The sequence below is a fragment of the Pelobates fuscus genome, chromosome 6, assembly GCF_036172605.1.
Source record: "Pelobates fuscus isolate aPelFus1 chromosome 6, aPelFus1.pri, whole genome shotgun sequence".
In the NCBI taxonomy this organism is placed as follows: Eukaryota; Metazoa; Chordata; class Amphibia; order Anura; family Pelobatidae; genus Pelobates; species Pelobates fuscus.
The window spans coordinates 299,431,194-299,449,641 of NC_086322.1; the positions used below are offsets into that span (position 1 = coordinate 299,431,194).

An 18,448-nucleotide genomic window follows, 5' to 3' on the forward strand; every position below is an offset into this window, starting at 1 on the left:
CAATAAAGATAACTCTTAAATCATATAGAAATGTTTTGTATACAATTACAGCCATTGTGTGAGATCAAAAGGTTTTATGAAGCAAGGTTGAGTGCATTTCCATAGTTACCAGCAAACATTTAAATACATTCCAAACTTGAAAATATACACAAAATAGAAAACATTATCTTACACTCTTAACATCACATTAAACATATATCATAATAAAATAGAATCTAAAAACTAACGCATTTCGCTCCCTACATCACATTAAACATATATCATAATATATGCAAAGAAAAAGCAACATTGAGCTGCATTATATAGTAGTACTTATTAATATGAATGTGACCAGCTTACTATAGTTACAGGGAAACAGAATAGCTGCATTACTAAAGGCTACAAGGGAGCACACTCTGAATTATATTGAACCAAAGAAAAGGAATATAAAGATGTCAGAGAAGTTCTTATAACCATTAGGTGCAGGTCACAGCTCCTCAAAGATTTAATAATTTTAACCAAAGATATTAATGGAGCAAGATTTAAAGACTGCAGCGAAAAAAATATATATTAAAATGTACATATATGGCTACTATGGATTAATATGTTTCCTTTATACCAACCACCTAGGACAGAACCTTAAGAAAATTTGGACGTAAAGGAGGGAAAGGGTCGCCTTAACGGACCCCAAAGCGCATGAACTTGAGTTTTTTAGCTCATGAAATTATGAGTGGTTACTTGTCACTATACACCTCACATTGAATTAGTACTGTACAGTTTGCACTATGATTTGAATCTAAGGGATAATACACAAACATTGACACCTCTAAGTGAGAAAATTATTTTAAAGATATATCCCTTTATATTGGGTGATTTACAATATCACTATATACTGTTTCCATTGATTATCACTATTGCAGAGCTTCACCGAGACACTCCTCTTCTTTAACTATATAGATAGATAAAAACGTGAACTAAAAGTAGTGCTAGTACATCACTGTTTATATAAATATACATATACGTACAAACTAAACAATATACAATTGCAGAAATCAAAATATGAGTTGAAGGATAGGTACACCGTTATAAAGGTTGAAAAGGAAAAAAAAAAAAACCATGTCAGGTATTTTTATTATAACAATTTTATCTTAGAAGACAGGGACAACAATGGGAACCAGGTTTGGCCCGGTTATGCCAATCTTTTTATGGCAGCCTGGGAGGAGACATTTATTTGGTCAAATCATAACTGGGGAAAACCCTGGTCTCATATTTAAGATACATTAAACAATATATTTTTTATTCATATGACATTGATATTAATCTGATTTCAAAAATAAATGTATGGATATTATATGCCAATAATAGGGGAAATCTAGCAGCAACATTCACTATATGGATTTAAATATTTTTATTAAAAACAAAGCAATATATATTATTTTGATTTATTTTAAGTACGTGTTAACAGTTTTTATTAACAAAGAAAGCGGTCATTATGATTAAATGGCATTCCTAGGAACTAAATACCACAGTGAAAAATTAATTGCACAAATCCAGAGGACTTTGAATACTAAGCACCTTTTTAAAAGAAAAAAGTAAATTAATTGAAAAAAATTAAGAAAGAATTGGTAATGAATTAACTAGGATTAGAACAATTGCTAGTAATAGTCCCTCACAATACAAATAAAAAAAGAAGCTGGATAAGGATGTACCGATAGTTTTGGACTATACAAATAAAGCTTTCAGAAAAATATTAAACATTGGCACATAATTAAGGAGGATGGGATCTTAAATGCATCCTTACCAACTAAACAAAAAATGTTTTTTTGGGGGGAGCCAGATTTTACCAGAAATGAGAAATCTAGAAATAATTGACTGCCTATATATAGGGGATTTCTGAATTTGTAATTATAATTTATTATGCGCCAACATATCCCAAAGCACTAAATGCTAACAACATATGATTGACATACTGGAAGAATAGGGAATATGAAAGGACCATGTACAAATACACAGAGGGAATTGAAGGATCTATGTATCCGAGTGACAGGGGGTTGTAACTGATGTACCAGCCACGACTCTACAAATGTTAAATACTGTCTAATCTAGTGTTACTGAAGAAAGAAATTAATATAGAAAATGTAATAATTTGGAAATAAAATAGTCTATTATTGTGATGGTCATGTGGCCTTCAATATATACGGGATATCCAGGCCTCGAAATACCAGACTCCCAGAACTTTGTAGAAACATGCAAAAATATTTATCTGTCATTCAATTCCCGAACATACTCTCATCTAAGGGCACTGATAATAAACTTTGGGTGGGGTGAATTGAAAGAAATATGGTTAATATGTTAGACAGAAAAGAAATGGAATTGGACTTTAAATAAGAGAACCTAAAGGGGGGGAGGACGGGGGTAACCATAGTAACATGGTAGAATTTGAACTGGAATTACTCTTGTTGAGTCTGGCATGATTTTTCGATCTATTTATTTTATTTAGGCTTACTGAGAAGGAAAGGTGATATATTTAACCCACTTCCACCAGCGAGTTATTATTTTGTTATAAATGTCAGTTTTTTGTTAGGTTTGGCCGACTTTACAGAAAGCGCACTAAAGTTCTCTCTTTGTTGTAACTATACAAGCTGCATATTAATACACTGTAGCCGTATTTTGGCAACATTAATATCTCTGTGTGCTCTTGAGTTAGTTTAAAAGAACAAACAATGTTTACGTCTATATAAGCTATTTCTGCTGTGGTTTTCCTTTAAATCTCGCTCCATTAATATCTCTGGTTAAAACGAATAACTCTTCGCGAAGCCGTGGCACGCACCGAATGGTTCTAAGAACTTTGACATCTTTATTTTACTTTTCTTTGGTGTGGTATAATTCCGAGTTTGCACGCCCCCTTGTAGCCTTTAGTAATGCAGCTATTGTTATATTTCCCTGTCACTATAGTAACCTGGTAAAATTCATATTAATAACTACTGTATAGTGCAGCTAAGTGTTGCTTTTTCATTGCATGTATAATGATATATTTATAATATGATGTAGATAATGTAAGATAATATTTTACATTTTTTTTGTATATTTCCAAGTTTGGAATGTGTTCTGGTAACTATGACAATGCATTCGACCTTGCTTTATAAAAAACACAATGCTGTAATGTTATACAGAAGGTATTTCTATATGATTTAAGATTTATGCTTTTTGTGAATTCTAACTGATTTAAGCTGAAAATAAAAAAAATGACGTTTGGTTAAAGAACGCTGACTTAGCAAAGAACGTGAGACTAGAAAGACACTATTTAGCCTTCCCATGCCAGAGAGTCGCTACTCGCTCTGTGATAAAGCCCTACAGAGCGAAACGCGTTAGTTTTGATCTACTTTATCCAGATGTTGCGTTATTTAATATAAATGGTGTTCTGTTCTATTCAGTTGGTGGCACCGGAAGGATCTGTTAGTAGGGATAACACCGTGTATTGAATATGTCCGAATGTCTATTTCAAGCTGATCTGGGACATTTGAGAAACCATTGTAAAGGATCGATTACTGCTCTATTCCATCCTGTTTGGAGCGTTGTATAAAAAATGATCAACACACCAGATTTAGGGACAGATTCAATATGCCACCACAGCTTTGTGTTCAAAAAGATGGCAGAAACAACTTGTGACATTATACATGGATGGAAAGCGAACGCACAAATAACGTCAAATGATGTACCACGCTGCCGGTACAAAAAAATTGCTATTTTGTTCTAAAAATTTGAATAATCACCATAGAAACCAGTGGAACCAACAGAGGTATTTTTGCACCACTTTTTAGTACAGACAATTTGATCAATAGCCCCACTGACGTCTTTAAATGAGGTGAATCGCCAGTTAAATATTACAGGATACTTTATCTAGAAATGTATAAATCACAGAGCTCTTCCCTGGCGCCTGTTTTCGGGTGTCTGCCTGCAGCTCATTGCCATGCATCTTCACTGTTGAATAAGATTCGATCTATATATTCTGTCATTGGACTGCACAATGTATGTATGACGGGTGACGGCTAACTTTAGCACATGTTACCAAAATGTCTTCAGACTGCAGAGTGTGTTTGGAAATGTACTTGGCGTGACTGGTATATACAGTTGGTATTTTTATGTCTATATTTTGCCGCCATGTTTTAAAGTCTGGCGCAGCGTCCTCTGCCTGCAAGCTATCCTCCCAGGAGCTGCGGTCGTTTTATCTCCCCGGCACTTTGCGCCAGTAAAGCGCACTCATTACACAGCTCCGTGACTCTCACCTGCTGAGTATTCTCACATCAAGGGAAACGTGTGGCATTGTTAAAGCCCCTACAAGTCCACGTTCAGTAATCACAGATCAGGTTTAAATCCCTCTCTCTGGGCTGCACACCTCTTGATTAATTGTATTAACTGCAAAGAAGGCAAATGGAGAGTCGCTGAATGCCAGCACTTGATGTGAGGCTGTGTGCGTCGCCGCTGCAAGCCTTAAAGGATTAATTCCACAAGCCTCCAATTACAGCTTCATCTAAAAACAAACTCTGCCCCATAAGTGGCTTTCTGTTCAAATCATCAAGGCTAACGATTTAAATTCTTCATATGCAGATGACTCTCGTATCTCGCCCCATCGGTGCTCCCTCTTATGGGTATTTATCTCCCAGGGTGATGTCAAGTGGTTTAGGGAATCAGACATAACCAGAGATCTGTGCGGCTGTCTCCTAGCTCACCCAGACTCTAATCCAAGGCCATGAAATCTGAGAAATGTTTATCAGATTATCGTACAATCAGGCTGGTGTTTTCTGCAAAGGAATCTATTCCATAGCAAAGCATGTTCTACCATCTGACTCCTGTTTAAATCGATCAATCTATACTCTGCACAAGGCGTGCGTCTCAAAGCAGGTCAGCTAATTAGAGAGAAGGCTTTATACTAAAGGTTTTGTTTTATTCTACCAGGGAGAATTAATTATATAGAAAATGGTCACTCTAATGGTGCCATTCCCTAATCCAGGACCTGACCACTGACATTGAAATACGAGGCCAGAATATCTGATATGAAGTAAATACCTGGAGTGGAAGATTTTCTAATCTCTGCTATTAGTAAACTGTAAAAATTCCCTGTTAGTTAATTATTCCTTAACGTGTTACAGCACTGTATCTAGTTAAAGTTTTGTTGTTGAAAATGTTTGCAATTTGAATATTTTACAAAAGGCCCTTGTTGCAAGAGGACATACCTAGTGGACCCCAGGTAAGTTGTCCCCCAGAGTCTAGCACTGTACACTCATAAGACGTGACCACAAATCACCACGGATATGTATTGGTCATGGCTAACTGGCATTGTAAAAGCTTTAAACTACATTAACCATAATGCTCAGTGACCTACAGCCCTCTTTTCCGATGATAGTATACCTGAAGTCTAGCTGACGCACTGTAGATCAAGGTGATTGTTGTGCTAGTTTTGTCATTGCTGACACAGGTATGAGGACAGCTCAGTAATAAAAACTAAAACTGACCAGGATCAATCCATTTTAAATGAGCTCATTAGTAATCCTACAGTGAGTACATTGAATAGTTCTGCCCCTGATGGTCCCTGCCTATAAATATATACTGCACGCCTTATTATCCTGAGAATCATCGCTAACCTTTAAATAGCACTGCTATACTGAGAATGTTTGCATAGCAGAAGTTGCCGGGTTTTACCCCTGGGGTGCAGACCCGGGGGCAGTATGGCGAGGAGAGGTGCAGACGTGAGCGGAGGGCGAAGTTTTAATTGCTATATAGTTATTCACTAGCAGCGGTGCCAGAGCACAGAGTCACATAAATGATTCAATAATTAATCAATTCATTAGCTGCGAGGCTGACACTTGAGCAGTCTGTCTGCAGACGGATTTTCAATGAAACACTGCACTCACTACGGCGCATATATTGACGGTGCGTGTGAGGCAGGCAGGCCGGACAGGTACGGGGAATACTCATATAAACTCAATCTTAATGTCGACATTCCCCAGGAAAATGGCTTGGACCAGCCTGAAATTATTTCCTGACAGAAAACCACAGGCTCGTCCTATACTGAGCCAAGCACGCCTGTGTTTTATGGAGGCAGCATCTCCTCTTTCTACGACAAGTTTTATAGAGAGCATCTCCTGGCCGTTCTAAGGGCTGTAAAGCCGAGGGGACGATTTATCGGTTTATTAAAGTTGTGTGCTTTGTGTCCTGTAGCTGCTGATATTTTATCTCCCAGATCCTATACGAGGCGGCAGACAGTATCTTGTCTGGTTTAACCCAGGGCACTAGAGAGGTTAATAAATAGATCTCAGCGTTTTATACAGCAGTATATTTGTAGTGTGAATTCACAATATAGGTCAGTTGGGTGGCGGGTGTGTGTGTTTGTGTTAGGGGTAAATCAGGTGATCTGTGTTTAGGATCTGGATATTGTCTGGCTGATGAGAGCCAACCTTTCTTTGCCCAATAAAGATATGTTGCATGATGTCACGGTGCCCGATCGGTACCTCAGTGTGACCGCACCAGATCAGTGCGGTCACACCATCACAGTGCCCGATCGGCACCGCGATAAGACCGCATCTGATCGGTGCGGGCACACTAAAGGAGGGAGAGTAACTCACCTTGCCTCCAGCGACTCTCCCTCCTTGCAACTCCTAATACAGTAGTCGGGGCCAGCGTTGGAAAGGCCGCAGGGTGGCGCTATGTGATAGCGATGCCCACAATGACATCACTAGTGACATGATCGTGCATGCAGCGTCGCATTCTCGCCGTGCACGCACGTTCTGGGGTCATGGGATCCAAATCAGCAAATAGCAGCGTTTACTGGGTTATTTAAACCCAAACCTGCAGTTATTCAGTGCCCTGTTGTGGTTTTCATCCTGTTGGTCATCCGAGAGCGCGTTCCTGATACTGTTTATTGGTTATTCATCTTGGCTTGGTTTCCTGTATTTCTGGTATCCCTGACCCTTTGGCTGTGTTCATTCCGTATTTGTTCCTTTGTGTATTTCTGACCTCTGCTCATTACGGATTATTCTTATACGTTAAATTTGGCCATTCTGAGGCCCGGAAATACGTTGTTACTGTTTGGTACTTGTTATGTGTTTGACTTAAGTCTGCATGTTGGGCCACTGGTTTGTCCTGACAAGGAGCACTATAGTGCCAGGAAAACAAACTCTTTTTCCTGGCACTATGGGGTTATTTGATCCTCCCCTCCCTCAGTTCCCCCCTTCCGCCACTTACCTTAATCCAGCGCCAGCCTCCCTCGCCACCGGTGACCTCTCCTCCCCCTGCCGACTTCAGCTCCGAGTACGCATGCGCGGCAAAAGCTGAGCGCGCATTCAAACAGCCAATAGGAAAGCATTACTAAATGCTTTCCTATGGACGTCCAGCATATCTTTAATGCGATTTTTGCATTGAGGATTGTGGAAGCGGCCTCTAGTGGCTGTCAGAGAGACAGCCACTAGAGACTGGATTAACACTCAATGTAAACAGTTTCTCTGAAACTGCTATGTTTACAGCTGCAGGGTTAAAACTAGGGGGACCTGGCACCCAGACCACCAATTGAGCTGAAGTGGTCTGGGTGCCTATAGTGGCCACATGTTGGCTTGTGAAAGAAGGCTGGAAGACTATCAATTCGCCTAGGCCTTTCAGACGTTGTTGGCCCGTATTGCTCACCTCCAACCGGAGGATCAAGGGCCTCCTCCAGCCCCTCCTGTCGCTGTTGTACCCAAAGTATACAAGGTTCCGTCTATCTCTCTCTCGCCACCCCCTCATTATGGTGGTAATGCTCAGAAATGCTGTGGTTTTCTTAACCAGAGTACCACTCTGAGGCCTCCCCCGGCTCCTTTCCTTCCGATAGATCCAAGATTAGTTATCTGATAAATCAGTTGATAGGGAAGGCATTAACCTGGGCAAATCCTTTATGGGAGAGCAATAAGTCTATCGCATATGATTTATGCGGAATACCTAGCGGAATTCAGGTTAACATTTGAGCTTTTGGGTAAGGAAAAGGATGCGGGCAAAGCCCTCATGTGCATAAAACAGGGCAATTGCTCTGTTGCTGTTTATGCCCTTGAGTTTCTTACCCTTGCCTCAGAGGTGGATTGGACAAACAGTGGCATTGTCACAGTTTTCGCTGAAGGACTGTCAGATATCATTCTAGATGAGGTTGCTAAGAGAAAGGGAAAGGATCAGAAACAGACATAGAAGACGTAGCACTTTTCTCGCTCCCCACTTCTCCAACCCTGTTGGGACCGGCCTTAGGTGTTATGTATAGGCCCCCCACTATGCCTCTTTTGAGACTTCTCCTTTCTGTTACCATTCTGCCATACGACCTTGAGGTTAATTGCAAAGCCCTATTAGAGTCAGGAGCAGCAGAAAACTTTATAGATGCTCACCGTGACAGACCGTCTGCCACCCAGACTGGGTGCCTCCGTCAATCGCTGCTTCTTAGTACTTGCGAGCACCATACACACTGTACTGGAACACCATAACCATGGTAGACCCCACGAATCACCGCAGCTTAGTTGGGGTCTGTCAGGGTACCTGTGGTCTCTACCTCCGAAAGAGGTAGAGACTTAGCTGTTCCTTCATCCAGACGGCCTGATGGCTTCCTTCCCCACGGTCTATCCGGTCATGCAAGGCCGGCCGCGAGGGAGTGACTGCCTTTTACAGCATCTAGGCAGGAAATTGTCATCAGGACACTCCCCCGGAACGACCTGTCACTCAATTGCTGCAGGACCAATCAGGAAGCCTCGGAGGCGTGGTTACTGCTCTGAACAGGGTATTTAACAGAGCTTCTTTCATTAGCTCATTGCCCTGTCGTGGTTCTAGCTTGTTCTAGTCACTCAGTGCTTGTGTATTCTATTATCCCTTTTGGTTTTGACCCGGCTTGTTTACCTTACTCTGCTTATCTCTGTTACCCTTGATTCGGCTTGTCTCTCGATTACCTGTCTTCTGTTACCCTCGACCTCGGCTTGTCTTTGACCATTCTTTACTGTACTACTTACGTTAGTCCGGCCATTCTAAGGTCCGGTATACGTATCTGGCTACTGTTTGTACTCTGCGTGTTGGATCCCTGTCCCGATCCTGACAGGGTCTTGCCGTCCTCCACCCACCCTGGACCCAAGACCAGGATCCAGCTCCCAGTGGGTAGACCTCTCCTAGTCCAGAGAGCATAGCGGGAACAGCTCTTATAAGAGCTAGTGATTAAACTCAGGGGAGTATTGTGATATAGCAATCCCCTGTTTCATTGCAAGTAGGGGCCTTGCATAAGGAACAGATCACTTTTCAGGTTATCTCCTCACCCTCTTGTCCCATTGTACTTGGTTTTCCATGGCTAATCAAACCTGATCCACCTATAGATTGGAGGAAAGGGGAGAAACTTAAGTGGGGTGATGGGTGTAGTAACAGATGTTTAAAGCCTATAACCAAACAATTGGGTACAATCAATGTTCCTACTGCCTCTCCTTTGTCCACTATGGTTCCCTCCAAATATGGGGAGGTAAAGGTGGTGTTTAACAAAGTTCATGCCGATACCCTTCCACCGTGATCTATTGCCAGGTACTATACCCCTGAAAGGAAGAGTTTATACCCTGTCTCTCCTGGACAGTAAAATCATAGAGGAATATATACAGGATGCGTTGACTAAAGGTCATATATGCAGATCCTCTTCCCTAGCGAGAGCAGGGTTTTTCTTTGTATCAAAAAAGGAGGGGGGGGCGGGGCCGGGCCGCCGAGCGGTCGCAGGACAGACCAGCTCCTGCTCAATATAATCTAAAGATACCTTTTACGCCTGTAAACCGGGCTTTTGAAGAGAGAGAATAGCCCACAACTGCGACCCCAGACGCCTAGGGCTACCAGAGCTGAGGAGAGGCTTGCCCTCGGGGTTTTAGTCCCTCAGGGGAGAGGTCCCTGCGGCAACAGGCGAGACCTTACCCGGCAGAGAGAGGAGTGGACGGCCGCCACACCACTAACCTGCCCACTGGAGCCCGTCAAACAGGAACACCATCTGCGGATCCGATCCTGATTCCCCCCCCTCTGGACTGGGGGGGTGATCCCGGTCCTCACCCTAAGGGCCTGAGCGGGATGCAACGGACGACACCGCTGCCACCAAAATGGCGACCACCATGTGCGCAAGAGACCCGAACCCCGACAACAGCAGGCCGCAAGGACCTAGCAGAGTGCCAAGCAGGGTGCCCCAGCATGAAGCTGAACATCCCACGCATCTGATTTGCAGCCTGCTCCCAAGCGACCACACGCAGACAACACTAAGCCTGACCCAGGCTCTCGGAGGACCAAGCAAATCGCAAAGCAGCCGCAACCCACGAGAACCCTCACCGCACGCAGGCTTCAAAGGCCCCGGGAGATCGGACGGTGGAGCCAGCGTACAACCCACAGAGCACCAGAGAGGGACGGAGGTCAGTTGCCTGCTTCCCCACTACCTGGAACGAGCTGCACTGGCATCGGTCGGCAATGGGACTTCCCCTCCAAGAACGGTCTCGAGACCACCAAAATGGCGGCTCCCCGCGGAGACAACATCCAACTCCAGCAAGAACCCGCCAACAGCAATGATGACCTGTCTCAGGGACTAACGCTCTTAAGCTGCAGCGCAGAGAAGCTACTCTAAATAAGCAGCACTCCCCCTTGTTCTATGCACGATCCTACTTCAGCAAGTATACCTAGAGTGGCTTCAAGCAGACCTAATTGCATTCATGTGTAGCTATAGGGGACTAAGGGGTGCAGCTGTGACTCTCATACCTTGCTAACTGCATCCATGTATGTTTATGGGGGCCTGAAGGGTGATGTTATATCTCTCATACATAAGCATATACCTAGCTAAACTAAACATAATTCCTGCATGTAACCTTATCTTGCAACTAACTACTAGAAAATGTGCAATGCCTAGCAACTACTATGTGATATATGAAACGTCCACTTAATTAAAAATGTGCAAGTTACTCTTATGCCACAATTATGTCCACCACTATACGAATATTGCGCTTGTTAGAGCTGTTGTGGCTGTTCAAGCAATGTTGTATTCTCATATGCACAACAAAAATAAAGAATTTAAAAAAAAAAAAAAAGGAGGGTGATCTGCATCCTTGTATAGATTACAAGGCGCTCAATAAAATCACCATAAGGAACCCTATACTGCTAATTTCAGAACTTTTTGACAGGTTAAAATGGGCTAAGATATTTACTAAACTGGATTTAAGGAGCGCTTACAATCTAGTTAGAATTAAGGAAGGACATGAATGGAAAGCACCGTTTAATACTCGTAATGGGCATTACGAATACCTAGTCATGCCTTTTGGATTATGTAATGCCCCATGCTGTTTTCCAGGATCTCATCAATGATGTATTGAGAGATTTAATCTATTCCTTCGTGTTAGTATATCTAGATGATATAATGATACATTCACCATGCACAAGTTAAACTATTTCTACAGACCTTACTCAAGAATGGTCTGTATTGTAAACTAGAAAAAAGTATATTTGATCAGAAAGAGGTACAGTTTTTTGGCTATACGATATCTGCCTCAGGATTCAAGATGGATCCCAAGAAACTAGAGGCGGTTTTACAATGGCCTCTACCTCATAGTATAAAGGCTATCCAAAGATTCATCAGGTTTTCCAATTATTATCGTAGATTTATTAAGGACTTTTCTATGATAATAGACCTGATCACCAATTTGACACGTAAGACATTTTGGCCAGGAGAAGCCATTAATGCCTTTGAACAACTCAAGGCTTCATTTACTTCAGCCCCTATACATGATCATCCTGATCCCAGCAGGTCTTTCATATTATTAGTAGATGCCTCTGAAACAGGGGTTAGTGCTATACTGTCCAAGAGAGAGAGTCATGACAAATCCCCAGCGGAAAGAAATTATGACATAGGGAGCTATTGGCTATCATTTTGGCACTAAAGGAGTGGAGACATCTAGTGGAAGGATCATCATCATAACCGATTATAAAAACCTGGAATATATCGGGGAAGCTAAAAGAATGTCATCCAGACAGGCTAGATGGTCTCTGTTTCTTTCTCCTATAAATTATATTATAACTTAAAGGCCTGGTACTAGGAACTAGGTACTCCTGAATGTATTTTGGCTTCCACTGTCCTTTCTTTGTACACGCCTCTTCTTGGTGTCATAATCGCGGCTCAACTTCAGGCACCTAGTAATAAACTTTCAAGGTCTCCTGTTTGTTCCTGAAACAGAAAGAAGGGCGATTCTTGCTATGTTCCATGACAACATAACAGCTGGGCATCCAGGTACACGCAAAACCATTTCAGATGTAACCAGACAGTTCTGGTGGCCCTCTCTTAAGGTCGATGTTATCGCTTATGTCAATACTTGCCAGACTTGTGCTGCCTTTTAAGGTTCTGCACAAATTGAAATGTGGATTGTTAAACTGCTGCCTGTGCCTCTCATTCCATGGTCTCATATAGCTATGGACGTCATTGTGGAGTTGCCTGTCTCCAAAGGATATAACACTATACTTATGGTCACAGATCGACTTTCTAAAATGGCCCATTTTGCCCCGCTTAAAAAAATTACCTTCCTCACAAGATCTTGCTCTGATTTTCATTAAGGAAATAGTGAGGTTACATGGGATTCCTCAAAACATCCTTTCTGACAGAGGTTCTCCGTTCATCTTCTTGTAAAGAATAGTTTTTTTCTTCGTCTTAACATCACCAAACTAACTGGGCTGCCGAAAGGGCAAATCAGTCTCTGGAAGTTTTTCTATGTTGTTTCGTTAACGCTTCCCAGGATAATTGGTTTGACCTCTTGCCATGGGCAGAATTTGCACAAAACAACGCCACGCATGACTCCAAACTTAGTCTTTTTTATGTTGTATATGGTCTCTACCCTGCTGTCTTACCTTCTGTGTTTTCTGATACTGATATCCCCACTCTGGATGAGCATCTGACTTCTATGAGAAAAACATGGGATCTGGTTTATTCTGCCTTAGCTGGCATTGCTTCCCGTTTTAAGCATTATCTGCAATCGCTACACTACTCCTTCTGCGCCTCCCCATCCCTTGTTGGTTGCGAGTCAGAAAGCGTACGAAGTCCGTTCTGTATTGGAATCCAAGTTCTTCCATGGTTCATGCAGTATCTGGTGGATTGGAAGGGTTAGGTCCTGAAGAACGCTCATAGGTCCCTGCTGTTGACATCCATGCTGGACGCCTTCTTTGTTCTTTTCATGCCCAGGACCCTGATAAGCCTGGTCCTGCCTGCCTAGTGGGCGGTCTTTGTGTGGGGGTACTGTCATGGTGCCCGATCAGCACTTCAGTGTGCCCGCACCAGATAAGTGTGGTCACGCCATTTCAGTGCCCGATCGGCACCGCATCTGATCGGTGCGGTCACACTAAAGGAGGGAGAAGTTACTCACCTTACGTCCAGCGCCTCGCCCTCCATGCAGCTCCTAATACAGCGGCCGGGTCCAGCTTTAGGAAGGATGCCGGCCGCTGCAAGGTGGCGCTATATGATAGCGCTGCCACAATGACGTCACTAGTGATGTGATCTTGTGCGTGGCGTCGCATTATCGCCGTGCACGCACATTCCATGGGTCAAGGCACCCAAATTAGCGTATAGCAGGGTTTACTGGGTTATTTAAACCCAAACCTGCAGTTGTTCAGTGCCCTGTCATGGTTTCCATCCTGTTGGTTATCCGAGACCGCGTTCCTGATACTGTTTATTGAACTTGGCTTGGTTGCCTTCCTGGAGTTCTGTTATCACTGACCCTTTGGCTTTGTTCATTACGTATTTGTTCCTTTCTGTATTCCTGACCTCGGCTCGTTACTGGTTATTCTTATGCATTAAATCCGGCCATTTTAAGGCCGGTTGTAACGCATTCAAGTACTCCAGCTGAGTACATCCGTGAAGAATCTCCAATCTCCAAGCGCCATAGTGGTTAAGTGTGAATATAGCTCCCAATCCCCCAAACATGAGCCTAGAATTCATAAAGGGGTAAGATGATATGTTTCATCCAGGCACAATGGTCTGCTTTTATGCAGTACAAGGACACAGAAAACACGCCTATGACACTCCCACACAAAACAGGGTAATCCCTCCCCTGTGCCTGGGAGTTATGGAGTCAGGAAATGTACAAACTCAATTAAATTATCTCCAGGCACAGAAAAACATACAATTTACAAACACCCCAAAAGTACCTTCAAAACACATGAAAACCCCACAAAAGTTACATCCCCTGATAGCCCCGATCTGGGTGACCAACATATCCATAAATCACCCAGATTGGTTCAGGGGTTCGATATTTCCATGGAAGTCAAATATTTGACCGACCGTGCACATGGTCATATGCCCAAAGCAGTTCCATTAAATCAGGGCTAGCGGTCGGTCAGCTTTGGTAACATAAAAACGAACTTTAAACGGATTCCCGAACTGAGAAAGAGAATGGTTCCTTGGAAGGCAAAATAGGGGTTTTGTCACACCGGTAATACATCGTTACTGTTTATTTGTTACGTGTTTGACTTAATTATGCGTGTAGGGCCACTGGTGCGTCCTGACACATGATCTGCCTCTCTCCTCCCAACCCTTCAATGTCTCCAGGTTACATTCAGCTCTGTCTCTGTGAACATGGAATAATGTGCAACATATAGCAAACCGTCCTTTGATGAGCAACAAAGCAACAAATAGGTCAGTAATCAGCACTCCAATTAATTGGGTAAAAACCACAGAATAAATTGTAGTGCTGATCAGTGAAAAATGAAGAGCTGTGCTGGACCTTTTTGTTGCTTTGAGCGTTCTGCAGGTTTTGGCAACATCAGGATCACCGCACACTCTACATTTGACAGACATGGTTTGCTATTAATGTTAGCTACTGATTATTTTCATACTACTGCAGGGAGCAAAGTGTGCAGCGGTCAGAGCCCTTAAACTTCTCTGGAGATCAAGAACATCAACTACATGTTTGGTGGTGTGTATAGTGGCGTATTAACGGCAGACATTGTCAGTGTTAGGCGGTAAACAGGGGTGTATGAACGGCAGACATTGTCAGTGTTAGGCGGTATACAGGGGTGTATTAACGGCAGACATTGTCAGTGTTAGGCGGTATACAGGGGTGTATTAACGGCAGACATTGTCAGTGTTAGGCGGTATACAGGGGTGTATTAATGGCAGACATTGTCAGTGTTAGGCGGTATACAGGGGTGTATTAACGGCAGACATTGTCAGTGTTAGGCGGTATACAGGGGTGTATTAACGGCAGACATTGTCAGTGTTAGGCGGTATACAGGGGTGTATTAATGGCAGACATTGTCAGTGTTAGGCGGTATACAGGGGTGTATTAATGGCAGACATTGTCTGTGTTAGGCGGTATACAGGGGTGTATGAACGGCAGACATTGTCAGTGTTAGGCGGTATACAGGGGTATATTAATGGCAGACATTGTCAGTGTTAGGCGGTATACAGGGGTGTATTAATGGCAGACATTGTCTGTGTTAGGCGGTATACAGGGGTGTATGAACGGCAGACATTGTCAGTGTTAGGCGGTATACAGGGGTATATTAATGGCAGACATTGTCAGTGTTAGGCGGTATACAGGGGTGTATTAACGGCAGACATTGTCAGTGTTAGGCGGTATACAGGGGTGTATGAACGGCAGACATTGTCAGTGTTAGGCGGTATACAGGGGTGTATTAATGGCAGACATTGTCTGTGTTAGGCGGTATACAAGGGTGTATTAACGGCAAACCTTGTCCGTGTTAGGCGGTATACAGGGGTGTATGAAGTACAGATGGTGTCTGTTTGACCAGTTCTTTCTAATGTGTAAGGGACATTACCTGGCTTAGCTGATTCGTCCACTGACCCATTAAACACCTGACTGGAGAACTCAGGCCGGTTATCATTCATGTCAATCACATAGATAGAGAGGTCAATTGGATTCTCCACCTGAATTCCGTTCATGTCCACTGCGTGTGCACGAAGCTGCAAATATGGAGGAAAGAACAGTCATATATCGTGAGGAAACTAAAAGCTACAAACCTCATCCATTCTACCACAGCCAGGAATGGGCCCGAGCATTCAACATTACAAACCTCATCCATTCTACCCCAGCCAGGAACGGGCCCGAGCATTCAACATTACAAACCTCACCCATTCTGCCCCAGCCAGGAACGGGTCCAAGCATTCAACATTACAAACCTCACCCATTCTACCCCAGCCAGGAATGGGCCCGAGCATTCAACATTACAAACCTCACCCATTCTGCCCCAGCCAGGAATGGGCCCGAGCATTCAACATTACAAACCTCACCCATTCTGCCCCAGCCAGGAACGGGCCCGAGCATTCAACATTACAAACCTCACCCATTCTACCCCAGCCAGGAACGGGCCCGAGCATTCAACATTACAAACCTCACCCATTCTGCCACAGCCAGGAACGGGCCCGAGCATTCAACATTACAAAACTCACCCATTCTACCCCAGCCAGGAACGGGCCCGAGCCTTCAACATTACAAACCTCACCCATTCTACCCCAGCCAGGAATGGGCCCGAGCATTCAGCATTAAAAACCTCACCCATTCTACCCCAGTCAGGAACGGGTCCAAGCATTCAACATTACAAACCTCACCCATTCTGCCCCAGCCAGGAACGGGCCCGAGCATTCAACATTACAAACCTCACCCATTCTGCCCCAGCCAGGAACGGGTCCAAGCATTCAACATTACAAACCTCACCCATTCTACCCCAGCCAGGAACGGGCCCGAGCATTCAACATTACAAACCTCACCCATTCTGCCACAGCCAGGAACGGGCCCGAGCATTCAACATTACAAACCTCACCCATTCTACCCCAGCCAGGAATGGGCCCGAGCATTCAACATTACAAACCTCACCCATTCTATCCCAGCCAGGAACGGGCCCGAGCATTCAACATTACAAACCTCACCCATTCTACCCCAGTGTCAGGATCGGGACAGGGATCCAACACGCAGAGTACAAACAGTAGGAAGGTACGTATACCGGGCCTTAGAATGGCCGGACTAACGTACATAGAATAACAGAGAATAGTCAGAGACAAGCCGAGGTCGAGGGAACGAGAAGACAGGTAAGCGAGAGACAAGCCGGGTCAGAGGGATAACAGAGATAAGCAGAATAGTACAACAAGCCGGGTCAAAACCAAAGAGAATACTAGAATACAAGAGCACTGAGTGACTAGACAAGCTAGAACCACGACAGGGCAATGAGCTGACGAAAGAAGCAAGCTTAAATACCCTGAGTCCGGAGAGTAGACACGCCTCAGCTGAGTGCTGATAGGATAAAGCCAATAGAGTGGCAGGTCGCTCGGGATAGCGTCAAGACGTCACGTATCGAGCGTCATGTTAGAAAAGGAAGCGGATCCCTTGCGGCCAGCGTTAGAATGACTGGATGGACCGCGAGGAACGGGAGATATGGCGTGTCTAGACGGATAAACAACTAAGTCTCTACCCTTCACAAAGGTAGAGACCTCAGGTACCCTGACAGTACCCCCCCTCTCAGATACGCCCACCGGGCGGAAGGAACCGGGACGAGATGGGAAGCGGGAGTGAAACGCCCTGCGGAGACGAGGAGCATGGACGTCCTCCTGAGGTACCCAACTCCTCTCCTCGGGACCATATCCCTTCCAGTTGACCAGATACTGTAATCCTCCCCGGGAAAATCGGGAATTGATAATGGAGTTGACCTCGTACTCCTCCTGCCCGTCCACCTGAACCGAACGAGGTGAGGAAACCGTAGAGGAGAATCTGTTGCAAATCAGTGGTTTCAGCAAAGACACATGAAAGGAGTTGGGAATGCGTAAGGCCGACGGCAGAGCTAGGCGATACGCAACCGGGTTGATACGAGACAAAACCCTGTAAGGACCTATGTACCGAGGTGCAAATTTCATAGAGGGAACCTTTAAACGAATGTTCTTAGTACTCAGCCATACTCTATCCCCAGGGACAAAAACTGGAGCCGCCCTTCTGTGTTTATCAGCGTGTTTTTTGAACAACATAGAATTATGCAGGAGAATTTGACGAGTCTGATCCCACAACTTCTTCAGATTGGCGACATGATCATCAACCGACGGTACTCCTTGGGAAGAAGAGACCGAAGGAAAAATGGAGGGATGAAAGCCATAGTTCATGAAGAAGGGGCTGGAACGAGTAGAATCACAAACGAGATTATTGTGTGCGAACTCTGCCCAAGGAATCAAACCGACCCAATCATCCTGGTGTTCGGAAACAAAGCAGCGCAGATATTGTTCAATCTTTTGATTAGTACGCTCAGCGGCTCCGTTAGACTGAGGGTGATATGCAGAGGAAAAGTTCAATTTGATACCTAATTGAGAACAGAAGGATCTCCAGAATCGTGAGACAAATTGAGAGCCTCTATCAGAAACGATTTCAGAAGGTATCCCATGTAAGCGAAAAACTTCTCTCGCAAAAATCTCCGCCAATTCAGGAGACGTGGG

At 44.0% G+C, this 18,448-nt stretch overlaps 1 protein-coding gene across 2 annotated transcripts in view; it reads right to left on the minus strand.

The window, feature by feature from the left end:
* CDH4 (cadherin 4) overlaps window positions 1-18,448 on the minus strand; it is a 415,426-nt gene that overhangs the window by 26,648 nt on the left and 370,330 nt on the right. For both annotated transcript variants that reach the window (XM_063459612.1, XM_063459611.1), the window contains exon 6: window positions 15,796-15,940. In XM_063459612.1, the coding sequence (XP_063315682.1) occupies window positions 15,796-15,940 (145 nt within the window). The remainder of the gene's footprint in view (window positions 1-15,795; window positions 15,941-18,448) is intronic.